Source organism: Thamnophis elegans, chromosome 3, assembly GCF_009769535.1.
Source record: "Thamnophis elegans isolate rThaEle1 chromosome 3, rThaEle1.pri, whole genome shotgun sequence".
Classification (NCBI taxonomy): domain Eukaryota; kingdom Metazoa; phylum Chordata; class Lepidosauria; order Squamata; family Colubridae; genus Thamnophis; species Thamnophis elegans.
This window is the reverse complement of record NC_045543.1, coordinates 132,681,684-132,696,838: the sequence shown is the minus strand read 5'-3', so window position 1 is coordinate 132,696,838 and position 15,155 is coordinate 132,681,684. Positions and strand designations below refer to the sequence as shown.

Below are 15,155 nucleotides of genomic sequence, written 5' to 3'. Positions count from 1 at the left end.
TAAATCACCTTATGATTCTTGACGAATGTGTCTTTTGTGTCTTTTATGTACACTGAGAGCATATGCATCAAAGACAGATTCCTCGTGTGTCCAATCACACTTGGCCAATAAAGAATTCTCTCTATTCTCTAATACACCATTAATATGGGTGGTCATTAATATGGGTGAGCTGCCAAATGTCTGAGTTTTGATCATATATCTGCAGGTGGTGCTGCAGTGGCCATAACTTTGAAGGCTGGTCAAAACTTTCATTCAGTGCCAGTCACTGAACAAATGGCCATTAAGTGAGGTCTACCTGTATTGTAAAATAGGGAAGCTACAAAACAGAGCAACCAAATATCCAAGAGCCTGATACTTCATCTTTCTTAAAACTGTTACCAACTTAAATCCCATAGATTCCATACCCAACGTTCAGTGCTAAATTGGTATGAATAGGAAATTTTCAAATGATGTTCTAATAATTTAGGAAATTTCATTGCCTTCAATGGAAAATAGAAGGTGTTTTCTTTTCCAGGCATTGTAATGGTGGAATCGTTTTAATGGTTAATCAGAGTAGGCTGTGATGCTGCTCATTGTCATTCACGCTGCACCCCAAAGTGGTAGCTGTCTTAACATCTCTTTCTTCTTTAGGGACTTCTCAAGGACTCTCCTGTGCGAAGAGCCGTGAAGGACACCCTTTCTAATCCACAGTCTCCTCAACCATCTCCATATAATTCTCCAAAACCACAGCATAAATTGACACAGAGTTTCTTACCTCCTGGCTGGGAGATGCGAATAGCACCCAACGGCAGACCTTTTTTCATTGATCACAACACTAAGACCACAACATGGGTACGATGAACTTTCATTCCTTTGGTGTGTGGAAGTGGGTTGATAGGAGAAGGGGGAAATACTACTTTCACATTGTTGCTAAGCAGGAGACAACCAAAAGATCGGGTCTACACAATTATTAGACAACTTATTTATTTTTTAAAATGTACCGGTAATCTCTTTTAGTGAAGGCTGGAGAGGGGATGGTTGATCATTATTATTTTTTTGTAATTTGCTAGTTTTTGTTTTCTGGTAACAAGTTTCAATAGGGTTTTTCCTGTCATGGATTCAGTTTACAATAGTTTAAATATCTGCCATTGTGCCCCAAATCATTGATTGATTTGATTTGACTGATTATATGTCATAAAGTCATTCTCTCTCAGCAATCATGTAGACAGGCTTTCTCTATGATGGTCTGTCCATAATCTGGTCCTTCAGTTTTCCCACAATTCACTTATTGCTACTTTAACTGAGTCTATTCCCCTTGCATCTGGTCATTCTCTTCTTCTCTTTCCTACATAAAATCATACTTTGGCAAAAAAAAAATTCAATTTTTCATCATTTCGAACAGCAAATAAAAGATTACATCATAATGCATAGCATTTTGGAGTAATATAAAAGAGAAGCAAGTGTCCTATATGTTTCCTTGTCTTAAGAAACATACAGGACAATCTGAGATTTTTCATTTTAACTCATATATGGCTCTTCACATGCCTGTAGAATAAGGAGCAATGAGATGAGTCAGTTAACAATTAAAGAAAGTATTTAATAATCCCTCAGGCAGGACTAGAACTCACGGTCTCCCGATTTCTACCCAGGAGCTTTAACCACTAGACCAAATTGGCTCTCTTACATATCTAATATTTAAATGTGGCTGCATGAGATCAGAATAACTTGATTCTGCTCATTGCTGTAGAAATCTCTTCCCTTAGAGTTTTGTCAGGATCCCAGCCAAGGCATAATGCAGTGCCTCTCTTCCAACTTTTCTGCAGATAATAGGAGAAAAAGAAACAGTTTGCTATACAATCTTCTGGTAAATGAAGTCATCTCTAACCTAATTTACTGAAAAAGTAACTATATCACGGTCTCTTGAAAAGGGCTGCATGTTAGTTGCTTGCATTGATGTGCAAAAGAAGTAATGTTAAATATTTTGCTGCAAAAAAAATTATACTTTCTGAAATCTAAGTGGAGAGGGAGGGAGGGAGGGAGGAAGTTCAGTATCATAGGCCTTAATAAAGATGTAACTTCAGTAAGGATGTTCTTACAACAGTTTGCTTATCTCTTCAGGAAGATCCCCGACTGAAATTTCCAGTTCACTTACGGTCAAAAGCGGCTTTAAACCCAAATGACTTGGGCCCCCTTCCTGTAAGTATCCACACTGAACTTTTTGAAATATACAACATTTTGCATGTTGCAAATGTAGTTGAGCAACCTTTCCATACCTGGGTGCACCACAGAATTGTTGAGTTATACCTACCTGGAAGGTCCCACAGTTAGGACAGAGAAAGAGAGAAGAGTGTGTGTGTGTTTTTGTGTGTGTGTGTGTGTGTGTGTGTGTGTGTGGTTTGAATAATCATGGCGATAGTCTGATTTGTTTGCAACACTAAAAAGCTTCACTGTGAACAGATAGGTTCCTCTGAGCTTTCTCCACCATACAACATGGCAAAGTACCCATAAAGTAAAGTTTATGGTTTTGCAGGTCCTGCATTTATGAAGGCTACTTCTCAAGTAAATGCTTTTGTTTTGAGTAGTAGCCATCATAACCATCAAAAACCATTAAAAGGATTTAATTGGAAGGAACAACACTACTCGCGGTATGAGATGATGGCTGTTTTCATAACATAGACAGCAGATTGCTTTTAAATGTCTGCTTCCATTTTCTCTGTTTTATTGATCTTTGCAATAATTCAGCAGGTCATTGGGTTGTCTTCATTTGCAATGTTAGCTCTCATTCCTCTCTTTGAGAGGAAGATGTTTTGCAAGATTACACTTAGAGGCAAAGATGCTGCCATTTTGCTTTATTTTCAGGAAGAAAGAATAAGACGCTTGTTATTTTCAGCGATCTGGATTCTCCCCTTCTCAATTTGTTTGCCTCTTGAAGATAAACCACAGTTTCATTGCAGTTAGCCATCTATACATTTTAAGACTTTTAAAAAGAACAGAGAAACAGGTTAGTTTAATGTAGCTCAAACGTTTAAAGCAGTGTTTGCCAACCTTGGCTTCTTTAAGATGTATAGACTTAGGCTGCCAGAATTCCTCAGTCAACATATTTCCTGGGGAATTCTGGGAGATGAAGTCCACACATCTTAAAGTTGTCAAGTTTGAGAAATACTGAGCTAATCAAGTAACTCAAATCAATTTGACCTAAACTTAGTGAGATTAGTTTAGCCTCGCTGGCGTAGTGGTTAAAGTGCAGTATTGCAGGCTACTTTTGCTGATTGCCGGTTGCCTGCAATTTGGCAGTTCAAATGCCATCAGGCTCAGGGTTGACTCAGCCTTCCATCCTTCCGAGGTAGGTAAAATGAGGACCCAGATTGTTAGGGGGAAAGAAACTGACTCTGTAAACCGCTTAGAGACGGCTGTAAAGCATTGTAAAGCGGTATATAAGTCTAAGTGCTAAGTGCTATTAAGTAAAGACATCTACTGAATAACAATACTTATTCTATTATTTGTGTCTCAAAAATAGAATTGTGTCTCAGAAAAAAGAGTCTCAATATTGCAAGCATGTTCTCTCAATCCAGCATAAGTAACTGTTAACAATATGCTATTGAGAACTTCTCATCCAGAATGTATAACACTTTTCCAAGATTGAAAACAACTGCCTGTTCTTATAAGTCCAGGATAGCCTGCTTCAAAAAGATTGTCCGTGTGTCTCTTGGCAAGCACACCTGTTCCTCAAAGCACATAAAAGTGTTTTCTTGGATCCTGAGTGCTGTATCCACATCAGTTACAGACAGACGTGTCCTTTCTAGATTTAAAGCTGGAGTCTAGCATTACTTCATTTGATATATTGACCCTTTGCCCATTAAACGCAGTCTAAAAAATAAAACTGCAAATAATGAAGTAACATTAAAAAAAACAATAGCAAGGATATATATATTGCAATAAAACCAATAGGTAGAACAGATAGCACAGTCTTCGCTGTCACTTAAGAGCAGGGAAGACGAACTGGACTGAATTTCCTTGAGGAAAAGTCTCTTATGGGTTAAACTATGATAACTGAGATCAGAAAACCAATTAAGCAATGCAGCACTGTAGTAAGTCAAAAAGCCACGTGATTGTATTGTTTGGTGATGACAATTCTGGCTGAACCACTGTTAAGCAAGAACCACACAAGTTGTTAAACAAGGAGCATATCTTCCAACTTCCTGCCAGCTTCCCCACTGATTTTGCCTATGGGAAGCCAGCAGGGAAGGCCATACTTTATATCACCATAGTATAGTGTGATGGCTGTAAGTATAAGGCCCATTTGTAATTATCACTCGTTCAGGGTTGTCTTAAGTTCAGACAGTTGTTGCATGAATGAACATTAAACAAAGACCACCTATAATTGGAATTTGTTACAAAAAGGTCACATCTTCTGTATTCAAGGACCTACTTCTCCTTGTGGAGGCACATACAGTAAAGGTTCCGAGGGATCATCATAAAACATAGCTATATTCTTATGCCATCCATGGTTCCTTTGTGCAATATAGGGCTTATTATACTTTACCCCATCTTAAGATTTAGTTGCTATGGGACCCGGTGGCTCAGTGGCTAAGATGCTGAGCTTGTCAATCAGAAAGGTCAGCACTTTGGCGGTTTGAATCCCTAGCGCTGCGTAACGGAGTGAGCTCCCGTTACTTGTCCCAGCTTCTGCCAACCTAACAGTTCCAAAGCATGTAAAAATGCAAGTAGAAAAATAGGAGCCACCTTTGGTGGGAAGGTAACAGAGTTCCAGGTGCCTTTGGTGTTTAGTCATGTGACCCTGAAGACATCTTCAGACAGCGCTGGCTTTGAAACGGAGATGAGCACCACCCTCTAGAGTCGGGAACGACTAGCACATATGTGCAAGAGGAACATTTACTTTTATGCTTTACCCCATCTTAAGATTTAGTTGTGAGTCCGATTAAATTCATTTGGGTACTGGGATAACATAAAAAGAAGAGCAAACTGTAGAAATCTGAACAAAGGCTGTCTATTCTGACAGTGGTTGTCCCAGATTTTAGTCAGAGGTCTTCTCCAGCCCTACTTGGAAATAGTAGCAAAGGCTTCCATAATTAGAGTAGAAATTGGAAGGCCTGATTCTGTTGTTAAAGATTTGTTTGTCAAAATCAGGAAATAGCTACTAATATTCAGGTATTATTGGTATGGAATCTCTGCCCGAGGCTGATAACCTGGGTCTGCTATAGCCATGTGTTCTTCTTGGTTCTCATTTTTTAAAATAATGATAAAATATGTCATCAACAGGAAGTCATTTTATGCTGATTCTCCTTGCATTAGATAATAATTCAATTAAGCCATATTTAATACGTATGTATTTTCAAAATCTGGGTTTCTGCATTATTATCTTATGTTAACACTCTCAGGAACAAAATACTTACTTTTTAAATTATCAGACTTTTGACAATATAATGAATCTCTAGAACATCTGAATTTAATTTTGAATGATTGGCTAAAGCAAGAGAAATATTGTTTACAAGTTAAGATACTAAAGTGTATCTCTCCCATTGTAAACCTAAGAATATCCACATCCATCTTTTTGAGAACGGAATAAAAATTCCTTTCCCTGCACACAGTAAAGCCGTGGTTCTTTTGCTATTTTAACATTACCTACTGTGTTATCTCTGTATTTAATTCTACATTTCTCATTTGGAAGAACAGATTAATGTCCTTACCATGCTGTTCTTATGAATGTAAATACTCAAGATTATATGTAAAGCGTTCCTTTAATTGCAAGTACAACTAGAAAAATCTCCTTTCTTTAAGTGAATGCCTTCTCTCACTTGGCGAGCCCTTGCAGGGCTCCCAAAACCTCTATTTTTAAGGGCTTTTTGGTCTACCTTCCTGTAATTTGGGCTGTTTTAAAAATAATGCAGCATACCAGCAGCATCTCCTTGCTGCTTTCTGAGGAATGAACAAAAGGGAGTTCTTTTCTTTCTTTGTTCAGATTTTTCTCCTCTGTCTACAAAAGTTTTAATTCACAGGAAAAACTTCTTTTTTTCCTTCCTTAACTGTGGAGAGTAGAAATGGTTTAACTCTCTGCTTAAGGCCAGTGCTGAAGCTGCCAGCCATCTCTTGCTGTTTATTCTTACAAAAAACACAGTGGGAAGGAACGCAATCTTAGTATATCATGTCCTCAATAGGGGGGGGGAGGGGCGGGGGGGAGTTATTCCAAAGCATTTTCTATGGGAGGTTTTATTTTAGTTCCTGCAATATTATTGTTGCTGGTATTTTTTAAGATGGTAGAGGCTACCTTATTCCAAAATGACTCTGGATGGTTAACAATTAAACTTAGAAAACAATAGGGAAAAAATTCTATGTATTTACAAAAACACATCCCATACACCAAAAAAACGACAGCAATAGAGACTTCACAAGTATTGCATCCCAGTGTAAAGAGAAGACATATTCGCAGTTTTTGACCAAAAAAAAACCACATCTATGTGGGAACAATATTCCTTCTTTTGTTTTATTTTCCCCACCCTTTGATGGAAGCTTCCATCCAACAAGTTGGGCATTTTCCTGAAAAAAACACATTTTCTGACTCTTTCCTCTTGCAAAATGCTAATGAGAGGGAAATAAATTATTTGATATTTTTTTAAAGAAAGTTAATATCTAGGAACCGATGAGCATTGGAAGAGGCAGCTACATCAAGAACTGTACTTTTGGCCATTTCCACATATACACAACTTGAGAAATAGAAGCTTTACATACATACATACATACATACATACATACATACATACATACATACATACATACATACCCATATGAAATACGTTACTTTATTTTATTTTTAATTTACGTTTTATTTTATTTTTAATGAAATAGAAGCCGTCTCGTTCTGTTCCTGATTCAGAGAGAGGAAGATGTACTTTCTCTCTCTCCCTTTGAGATTTTGTAGGCACCTGGAAAAACAAAATGATGCAGCATTTCCTGGAAAGGAAATAGCTCAAGAGTTGGTACTGTTTTAATCTCTGACCTTCAATGTAACATTGATTAATTAAAATGACCGCTATGTGCAAGGTTGCCAAGTTTCAGAAAGTTTCTATGTCCTTATGTTAGACCTCATATTTTAGCTACCTTTCGTTTATTTAAATTATACTCACCTATTTTATTTGTATTTTTTAATTTGGTTCAGGGGAGTGTTAGTAACAGAGAAAAAACTGTACAATGGTGCCTTCCACCTAAAAAGGATGCTACTCCTGGACTAGTTCAAGAATAATTTCTCTTTCACCCCCTATCTGTTCTACATATGCTATGGGGTTTGGAAAGCAATATTAGCTACTTTGGATAATGAAACATCTGCAAGAAAACAACTAAGCTCAGAGGGCACCAAAGACCCCTCATTTCAATCCTAAACTACAAATAGTCTTCTTTATAGGCAAGATTCAGTGGCAACATCTGTCAGGGGATTGACTAATCAAACCATTGGTTACAACAGTCTGTTTACTGGAAGAAACAAATCCCCATGGAGTTCTTTGGAATTAATTTCCTTCTTATTCAACATCAGAAGATAGCATTTCCCCCCCAAAATTTTTTGACTCTGCTAGGCACATATTAGGTCACATTGGTGAACTCCACAATTTCAATTTTAAGTATATAATGCATGAAACATTCTTTAAAATGTGAAGGAGAATAAATGAAGCTATCTATATGCCTGTTTAGAAACGTTTGAACATAATGATGCTGCAATGAATATTAATTCTGCTTCTGATGTTGTTTTTGTTGTTCTTTAATTACAGCCTGGTTGGGAGGAAAGGATTCATTTGGATGGAAGAACGTTTTATATAGATCATAGTAAGTAGGCATGCAGGCTCTACAAGCGAATAGATGAAGGGAGGTAATCTTTATTGAAGTGAAAGCTTTGTAATTTTACTCTTCATTTAGGAAGCCAGGTGTTGCTATGTGGCGAGATTCATACCCGAGACTTAGTGCCCTCCTACGGTATTGTACAATTCACCAAAAGCTTGCTTTAATTGGCTCATCAAGCTTTGTCCCTATTTGATCTTGTGAAGCATTAACATTTCTTCTTTGTGGTTGTTTTTGTTGAATTTTTTTTTTAATTTTCTTTTATTTCTCTTTGATGTTGTGGATGGATCCCGTGGCTTATATGCACTTATTAATAAATGGAAGCACACTCTAGGAATAGAAAATAAGATGAGAAAAAAAAAATGAATTATGTAGCCGTGAGTCTGATTATCACACAAGTAGTAGAAGAAAATTTTGCTAGAATCTTTCCCCTCACAAATCAATTAAAGTAGGTCTTAGGGCAACACCAGTTCTGACCTTATTTTCTATTTGTGGCATGTTAGTTTGCACCCTGTTAATCTATCCACTTTTGTTCCTTGAAGTCCTAGTCTAAATGGCGTTTCATTGTAGATATGTCCTATTACAGCACTTCTGAACAAGTGTGTGGATCTCTGTTGTGTTTTGATTTTCAAGTGGCAACAGAAATAATAATTGTTCGTCAACTGGGAATGTTTGTGATTTTTTAAAATATATATATATATTCATAAATGCACATGCAAACGCTCAACATGTCCTTGAGCGAAAATATGGAAAGGGAAACAGCTGTATGAAACTTGAAAAATTAACCTTTTCAAATTATTGCATCGGTGTTTTGATCTCTGTTGTCTTTGAATATCCATCAATTAACAGCACAATGTTAACTTATTTATAAAGAATGCCTGGATAAAGTAGCTTCTGAATCTTGAAAATGCATGAATAAGGTTTTAAGTAAAATCATATCCTTTAAAATAAAAATAAAATGGAAGTCAACATTTAGAACCAGATTAAGTTTTTCCTAGAATTTTTATAGAATTAACCAAGAAATGCCTAAATGCTACATGGCCAATTCTGTTTTTTTACTACTTTTGAAAGACAGAAATGATAGTAGTTAGGTTCTTTTTGCCTTTTCTATTATTGACCTTCCTTTTCCTCTTAAATAGTTCTGCTTCCTCACATGTCTGTCACCTATATTAAAATTTTGCACTGATCCTGAAATCTTGTATATTAAGCATTGTTCTGACATAGGCTTCCTGAGACAGTAAAAAGCACACACTTAGTCCCAAAAACTCTCTTTTTATTTCAATGGCTGTCAATTATGTTCATTCACAGCCCATAATGAGTCTCAAATAGTTTGTAAAGAGTCCAACAGAAGTCTGTCAAAGTCTTTCGGGATAAGGCTAATAAGCACCCACCTTTATCTCCCTTGAACCGCTGCCAAAGACTTAGCTTGGCAAGGCCACACGGAGCACAGAGTCAAAACGGAGCCTCAGACTTTAAACCAACCAGAGTGAACAAAGTTGCTTCCTACAAAGGCTCACGTTCCTTTGTTCCTCCTTTATGTCTTATGGGAGGGGCCAATCATCTCCAAGTCTTACTCCCAAGTCACCCCTTTTGTCTTAACTGTTCTTGCCTTCTGACAGCTCTGTGCATGCGCGCACTGGGAACAGGCTCCCCCTATGCCTCTTCCTTGCTGATGTCCGACTCTGGAGGCTCCAGAGGCAGCACATAACTCCCAGATGGCCCCTCTGACGCAGAGCCCTCGTCCGAGCCTTTCCCAGACTCAGAGAAGACTGGCCCATGTTCCTCCCAAACCTCTTCAGTGTCCAACTCTGCTCCCAGCTCTGCAGGCCGCCGGCAGACCACAATAAGTGTTTCTTTTCTGTCATCATCAGTTGTAAGGCCTTGTCTTTTGTGGCAGCAGTAGCAATATGTATTTTTTTTTTCCTGCTGCCATAAAGACAGTAGAGTAAAATCAGGCATAGCTCAATGAATCTCAGCCCTGTTTGGAATTAAAAGTGCCTTAAAACCAGCTTGGTTGAATCACTGCAGCCTTGCTATCATGTATATATATCTCTTGCCTTGCTTAGTGCATTTTTCTTTTTCCCCTGTACAATAAGACAGATGGCCGTGTCAGTTCACTGCTGGATGTGGACTTTATTTTATTTTAATGACTTTATTTTATGAATCACATTTATATAAACCCACCATATGGATTCCTGGACGTTTACAGTAATAACAACATGAGAAAGCATTATAAATACGGTAATGAAAATGTAAGAAAACGTTAAGATGCTGCCAAGAAAGTAAATGTATGTTCAAATAAATTACTCCAGCTTAACACCTCAGGATATCCCAAACCAAATAACCTCAACATATAAACAATCCCAGGAAAACAACGGCAGCAATTATGCATTAAGTCTTTGTAGCATTTTCTTGAATCCCATCAGGGAAGGAGCATATCTGCTCCTAACCATAGGATCAGGGCAGCAGTAGAAGAACTGTTGCTGGCCTCAGCTTCCTCACTTCATAGAAATGAGGAATGATTAATAGCTTTTCTGGGAAGGAAAACAGTTTTTTCCAACACTTTTATTCTGGTTGGAAAAGTTAGATGCCAAGCCAGATAGAACTTTATTGGTCAAAGCAGCATTTATGTCACAGGAACTGGAGCAGATTGTTTGCTAATGAGAGGACCAGACCTTACGTTGTTGAGTTAGTACTGGGGACATAGGCTCAAGTCTAACTTTGGCATTGCAGGAGGAGGTCTGTGTTAAGTCTGCAATAGTAACTAATCAAGAGAGGTCTGGTATCACTTTCTCCAACCAACACATTTTATTAAAAGACATCAGCTTTCATGAGCTGCAGCCCCCTTCATTAAATCTTCATCCCAGAGTGGCTAACCCAGTGTTTCTCCATTTTGACAACTTTAAGATCTGTGGACTTCAACTCCCAGAATTCCCCAGACAGCACTTAAATTCGCCAGGGTTGAGAAACCCTGGACTAGACTGATCCAGGATTTTAACTGGGATGAACCAGCAGGATGGAGGTGGGTGGGTAGTTAAGGAAGGGAGACAAGTTGGTTAGGCAGTTGTAGGTTACAAGTAATCATAACCCAATTGGAAAAAACATCAGCCCTAACTTTCCAAAACTGGTTGAAATCTTTGGAGCCTATCTGTGAAAGTGATGACACAACAGTCACAAAACTAGGTCTTATATAATAAGACCTAAATAAGACTGTTTTTCTGAAACAGTGACTGTTTTAGAAAATCGGGTTTTTAACAGCACTTAAGTTCAACTTGCACTCAGGTGATCTCTGAAGGTCTCAACAAAACAATGAGTTTTTGACACAATTCAATTGTGAATTGATAATGCCCATGTACTATCTCACACATATAACCTTTGAGGTGACTTTGGATGGTCACCATCACACAGGCCCAACTTACCATATGAGATTGGTGTGATGTATTGCGTACATTGCCTTAAAACTCCCAAAGAGCAGGCAGGATATAAATCTAGCAAATAAATACTGCATACACTTGAAAATTTGAGAGAAATCTTAATTTACTTCACTTTTAAATTCCTAACAGTTACAGTTGGGAAATTCATTTGTTAGGGCCAAAGTAAATGTGAATGATGGAAGTTTTTGCGGCTAACCACCATAGCTGTCTTTTTTTTTTTAATGGTTTTAAGCATTCTTGATTCCATCATGCTCTCAAACAGCGCTTCTTCTAAACCACTTCGCCAATTAGCAAAATGGAATAGGGTGTCATCAATATGAACCATTCATAGTTTTCCTCTCATAAAAATGTCCTCAGTTGACTCATCACTCTTGAACAAGTTTCTAGGCTTTGCTAAGATGTTCATCTGCCTTGAGGACTTTTTCTTTGGGGGGGGGGGGATGCAGCCCAGTTATATAACACAAGTTTACAGTAGTGCAACAGATAGTCTTCGATTTATGGCTGTCATTAAGCCTAAGATTTCAGTCAGAAGTTGTTGCAATGATAAGTTGAGCTATCACATAGCCGGATCTGATTTCTTTTTAGCATTGTTTGCAGTGGTCATTAAAGCGAATCTATTTTACCCAAGGGTGTTTTGGCCGGAAATCAGAAATAAACACTGGAAATACTCAAAAAAACATTGAACCTTGCAGTCACTTTGACTGCAAAAAGCCGTAAAGGTGGGCCCGTTACCAAGCACCAAAAATACGATCACATGACCATAAGTTGTGTCAGCCATTGTAACTTTTAAACCAGGGTCTACATGGAATTTGGGGAGGGTTCATCATAACTTCAAAGGGTGGTTAAGCAACTAAGTTATAAGTCGAGAACTACCTTTATTTTGTTTTGATTTATTTATCCATACATACAATTGATAGGCTGTCCAATTTCCAAGAACTACTGATGGCTTGCAGTTATTATTATTCTTAATTACAAAAGACAGAAAGAAATCATGAACATCCCTAAAACAACACATAATCAGAAAAAACACATCCAGTGGGGGCGATTGGGGGGGGGGGCCCTCAACCGTCACTTTGAAAAAGCCTGGGAAAATAGCCAGGTCCTTTGTAGCTTCTTGAATGTCAACAATATGTTGTAATGTTGTGCTGTGCCTTTTCCTAGAAAAATGCACTTTGTATTTAGAAATCCATTTCAATCTCATGCCCTCCCGAAAACCATGTGATTTTACACACACACACACACACACACACACACACACACACACACACACACACACACACACACATATATATATATATATATATATATATATATATATATATATATTATATATGTTATATTTATGCTGATAAATAACTTTAAATATATTTAAATGACTTTATATTCCCTTGTTTGTGGGGGCTGCCCAAAAACCTGCTTCCTAATAAAAAAGATTGTATTAAGAAAATATACAATCTGCTTTATGAAATAAGAAATTTGAATTAGACTAGATAGAGAGAAGTACAAATAAATGACAGTATTCCCTCTTCACTGTAACCAAATTATATCTAGCAAGAGGGCCCACATCCTCTTAACCTTTCTTGGTTGATGAGGAAACAATAACGATCCTTCCTTCCTTCCTTCCTTCCTTCTTTCTTATCTCTCTGGAAGAGGCAATTGAATGGATATTGTAAGGCAAACCCCTCTGCTCATCCTTGTAGGCAGCAACAGTTAACGTGCAGAAATTGCCTCAGGTATTAAATTATTTACACAGGGAAAGGGTCGTTGGTTCCTTATTAAAAGGTATTTAAACACAGAGTGTGGGGGGGGGAAAAGACGCCAAAAAGTATAAAACCAACAAAAAGCTTCTGTTATAACTAGGGAATAAAAAGTAGCAAAGTGTGTTTCCCAAACAATGCAATTAGATCTTGCCAGAACACTAGCAATTAGAAGTCAAACACCAGGCTGGAGAGCATTTGGGAACTAACCGTGGAAAGCAATTTTATATTAGTTGCCCAGAATTCCTGTGATTGCCCAATCCCATGATTTGAGTGACAGCTTAGGTGCCTCTCCATCGTTACATGGACAGTAGCATCCACTGCTTTATATTTTACCATCAAAAAACACCCCATTTTGTTTTAAAGAATTAGAGCGTAGAGGGAGGGCTTTAAATAAAAGACAAATTATTCAGGGAAATCTTTTTCCAGATTCTTACGTTGCTTCTTTATTGCACTCTTTAAATTCCTAACCTTGCTCTGCTCTCTGTAATAAAGATTTCAGAATAAAGAAATCTTTTCCCTAATGGTAGGCAAATAGATATGCTCTAAAGTTATCTGGATGGAGCCTAGCTAGAATTAAATTTGGAAAGAGAAGCAAAGGCAAACCAAGAAGGTGGAATCAACCTTTAAGAAAAGGACTTAAAAGTTTCTTAAAGGACTTTGTAATACAAAAGGAGAATTGGAATACTTCAGTCAAATTTCCCACAAACCATCACCCAGCCGTCTTCCAGTGTGTAGAACTGCCATAACCCCAAGTAAAAGCCAGTGCTGGTTAGGGATTGCAAATATATCACATAATATATGTAATAAATCTATTGCAATCAAGCTGCATCCAGTGTACTCAAATATTTTCCCTTTAGTGGTTCACATGAAAGCGTTTGCCATCCAAATGCAAAATAAGTTGAATTCAAACCATTCAGACTTCAAAATTGCCAAGTGCAGGGGTATTGCTCCACATTGATGGAGGGTTTTTCCCCTCCCCAACCACTTTGGAAACATTGGAAGCGTCAGACAGCTGCTACAAGCCCAGAACAGCTGGCTGAAATGGTTCAATTGAAAATACTTTATCCATTGTCAGAATGCAGTCTCTGCATTGTAGGATAGTTTGTACGGGAATCAGATGGCTAAAGGAAACCCAAAGATAGTTGAATCCTTCTTACTGCTCTTTAAAATGACATATTCACATATAAAGTCCTTTTTTCTTCAATAGTACCTGACCATCTGTTGTTTGGTTGTGGTTGTTTTTGTTTTAAAAATGGAATGCGACAGGGAGGGAAAAACGTGTTGTAATTTTTCTTGTTTAATTTTCAGATAATAAAATTACCCAGTGGGAAGATCCCAGGTTGCAGAATCCTGCTATTACAGGTCCAGTAAGTACTGCATGAATTTTATTGTTGTTGTTGTTGTTGTTGTTGTTGTTGTTATTGCAAAAACTGCTGTGATTAAGTAGTTTTAACTTGGAAAGAAAATGACTGACTTTGATGTTTGTACCTGTGCCCCAGTGGTGGGATATGGCCGGTAAGCTCTGGTACAGGCGTACCGGTGCCTTCTGGGAGCACCAGGTACCGTTCCAGTATGGTGCTCTGGAGAGCCCACCTGTCCTCCTTACCTGTATTTGAGCCAGTCGGGGCTTTCACGCATGCGCACGGAGCATACGGCGCCTGTGTATTGCTCCACCAAGCAGCTGGAGCATCGCGGATGTTTGTACCTATGTCCCAGTGATGGGATACGACCGGTACACTCCAGTACAGGCATACCGGTGCCTGCTGGAGGCACCAGGTACAGTTCCAGCGGTGCTCTGGAGAGCCCACCTGCCCTCCTTACTTGTATTTGAGCCGATTGGGGCTTTCACGCATGTGCACGGAGCGTACAGCGCCTGCACACAACACTCCACAAAGCAGCTGGAGCATCGCGGGTGGTAAGTACGTATGCGTGTGCTGTGCACGTGCACATGGTGGACATCCGGCCCCATTGCACCGTACCGGTTTCACCAGGATCTGGGACCCACCACTGCTGTGCCCACCCTTACAGTGGCATTAGTATCCCCCATGCTTCTCATCCAACATTTTAGCTCTTTAGATGCTAAATATTGAAAAAGAATCCCAAACAGTGAACTTAATTTTGCAGAGAGAACATAACC

General features: G+C 38.4%; 1 protein-coding gene across 3 annotated transcripts in view; it reads left to right on the top strand.

Annotated features, from left to right (window-relative positions):
- Positions 1–15,155, top strand: part of NEDD4L (NEDD4 like E3 ubiquitin protein ligase) — a 343,050-nt gene that overhangs the window by 297,020 nt on the left and 30,875 nt on the right. For all 3 annotated transcript variants that reach the window (XM_032214570.1, XM_032214569.1, XM_032214568.1), the window contains 4 exons: positions 631–831; positions 2,098–2,175; positions 7,758–7,812; positions 14,327–14,385. In XM_032214570.1, the coding sequence (XP_032070461.1) occupies positions 631–831; positions 2,098–2,175; positions 7,758–7,812; positions 14,327–14,385 (393 nt within the window). The remainder of the gene's footprint in view (positions 1–630; positions 832–2,097; positions 2,176–7,757; positions 7,813–14,326; positions 14,386–15,155) is intronic.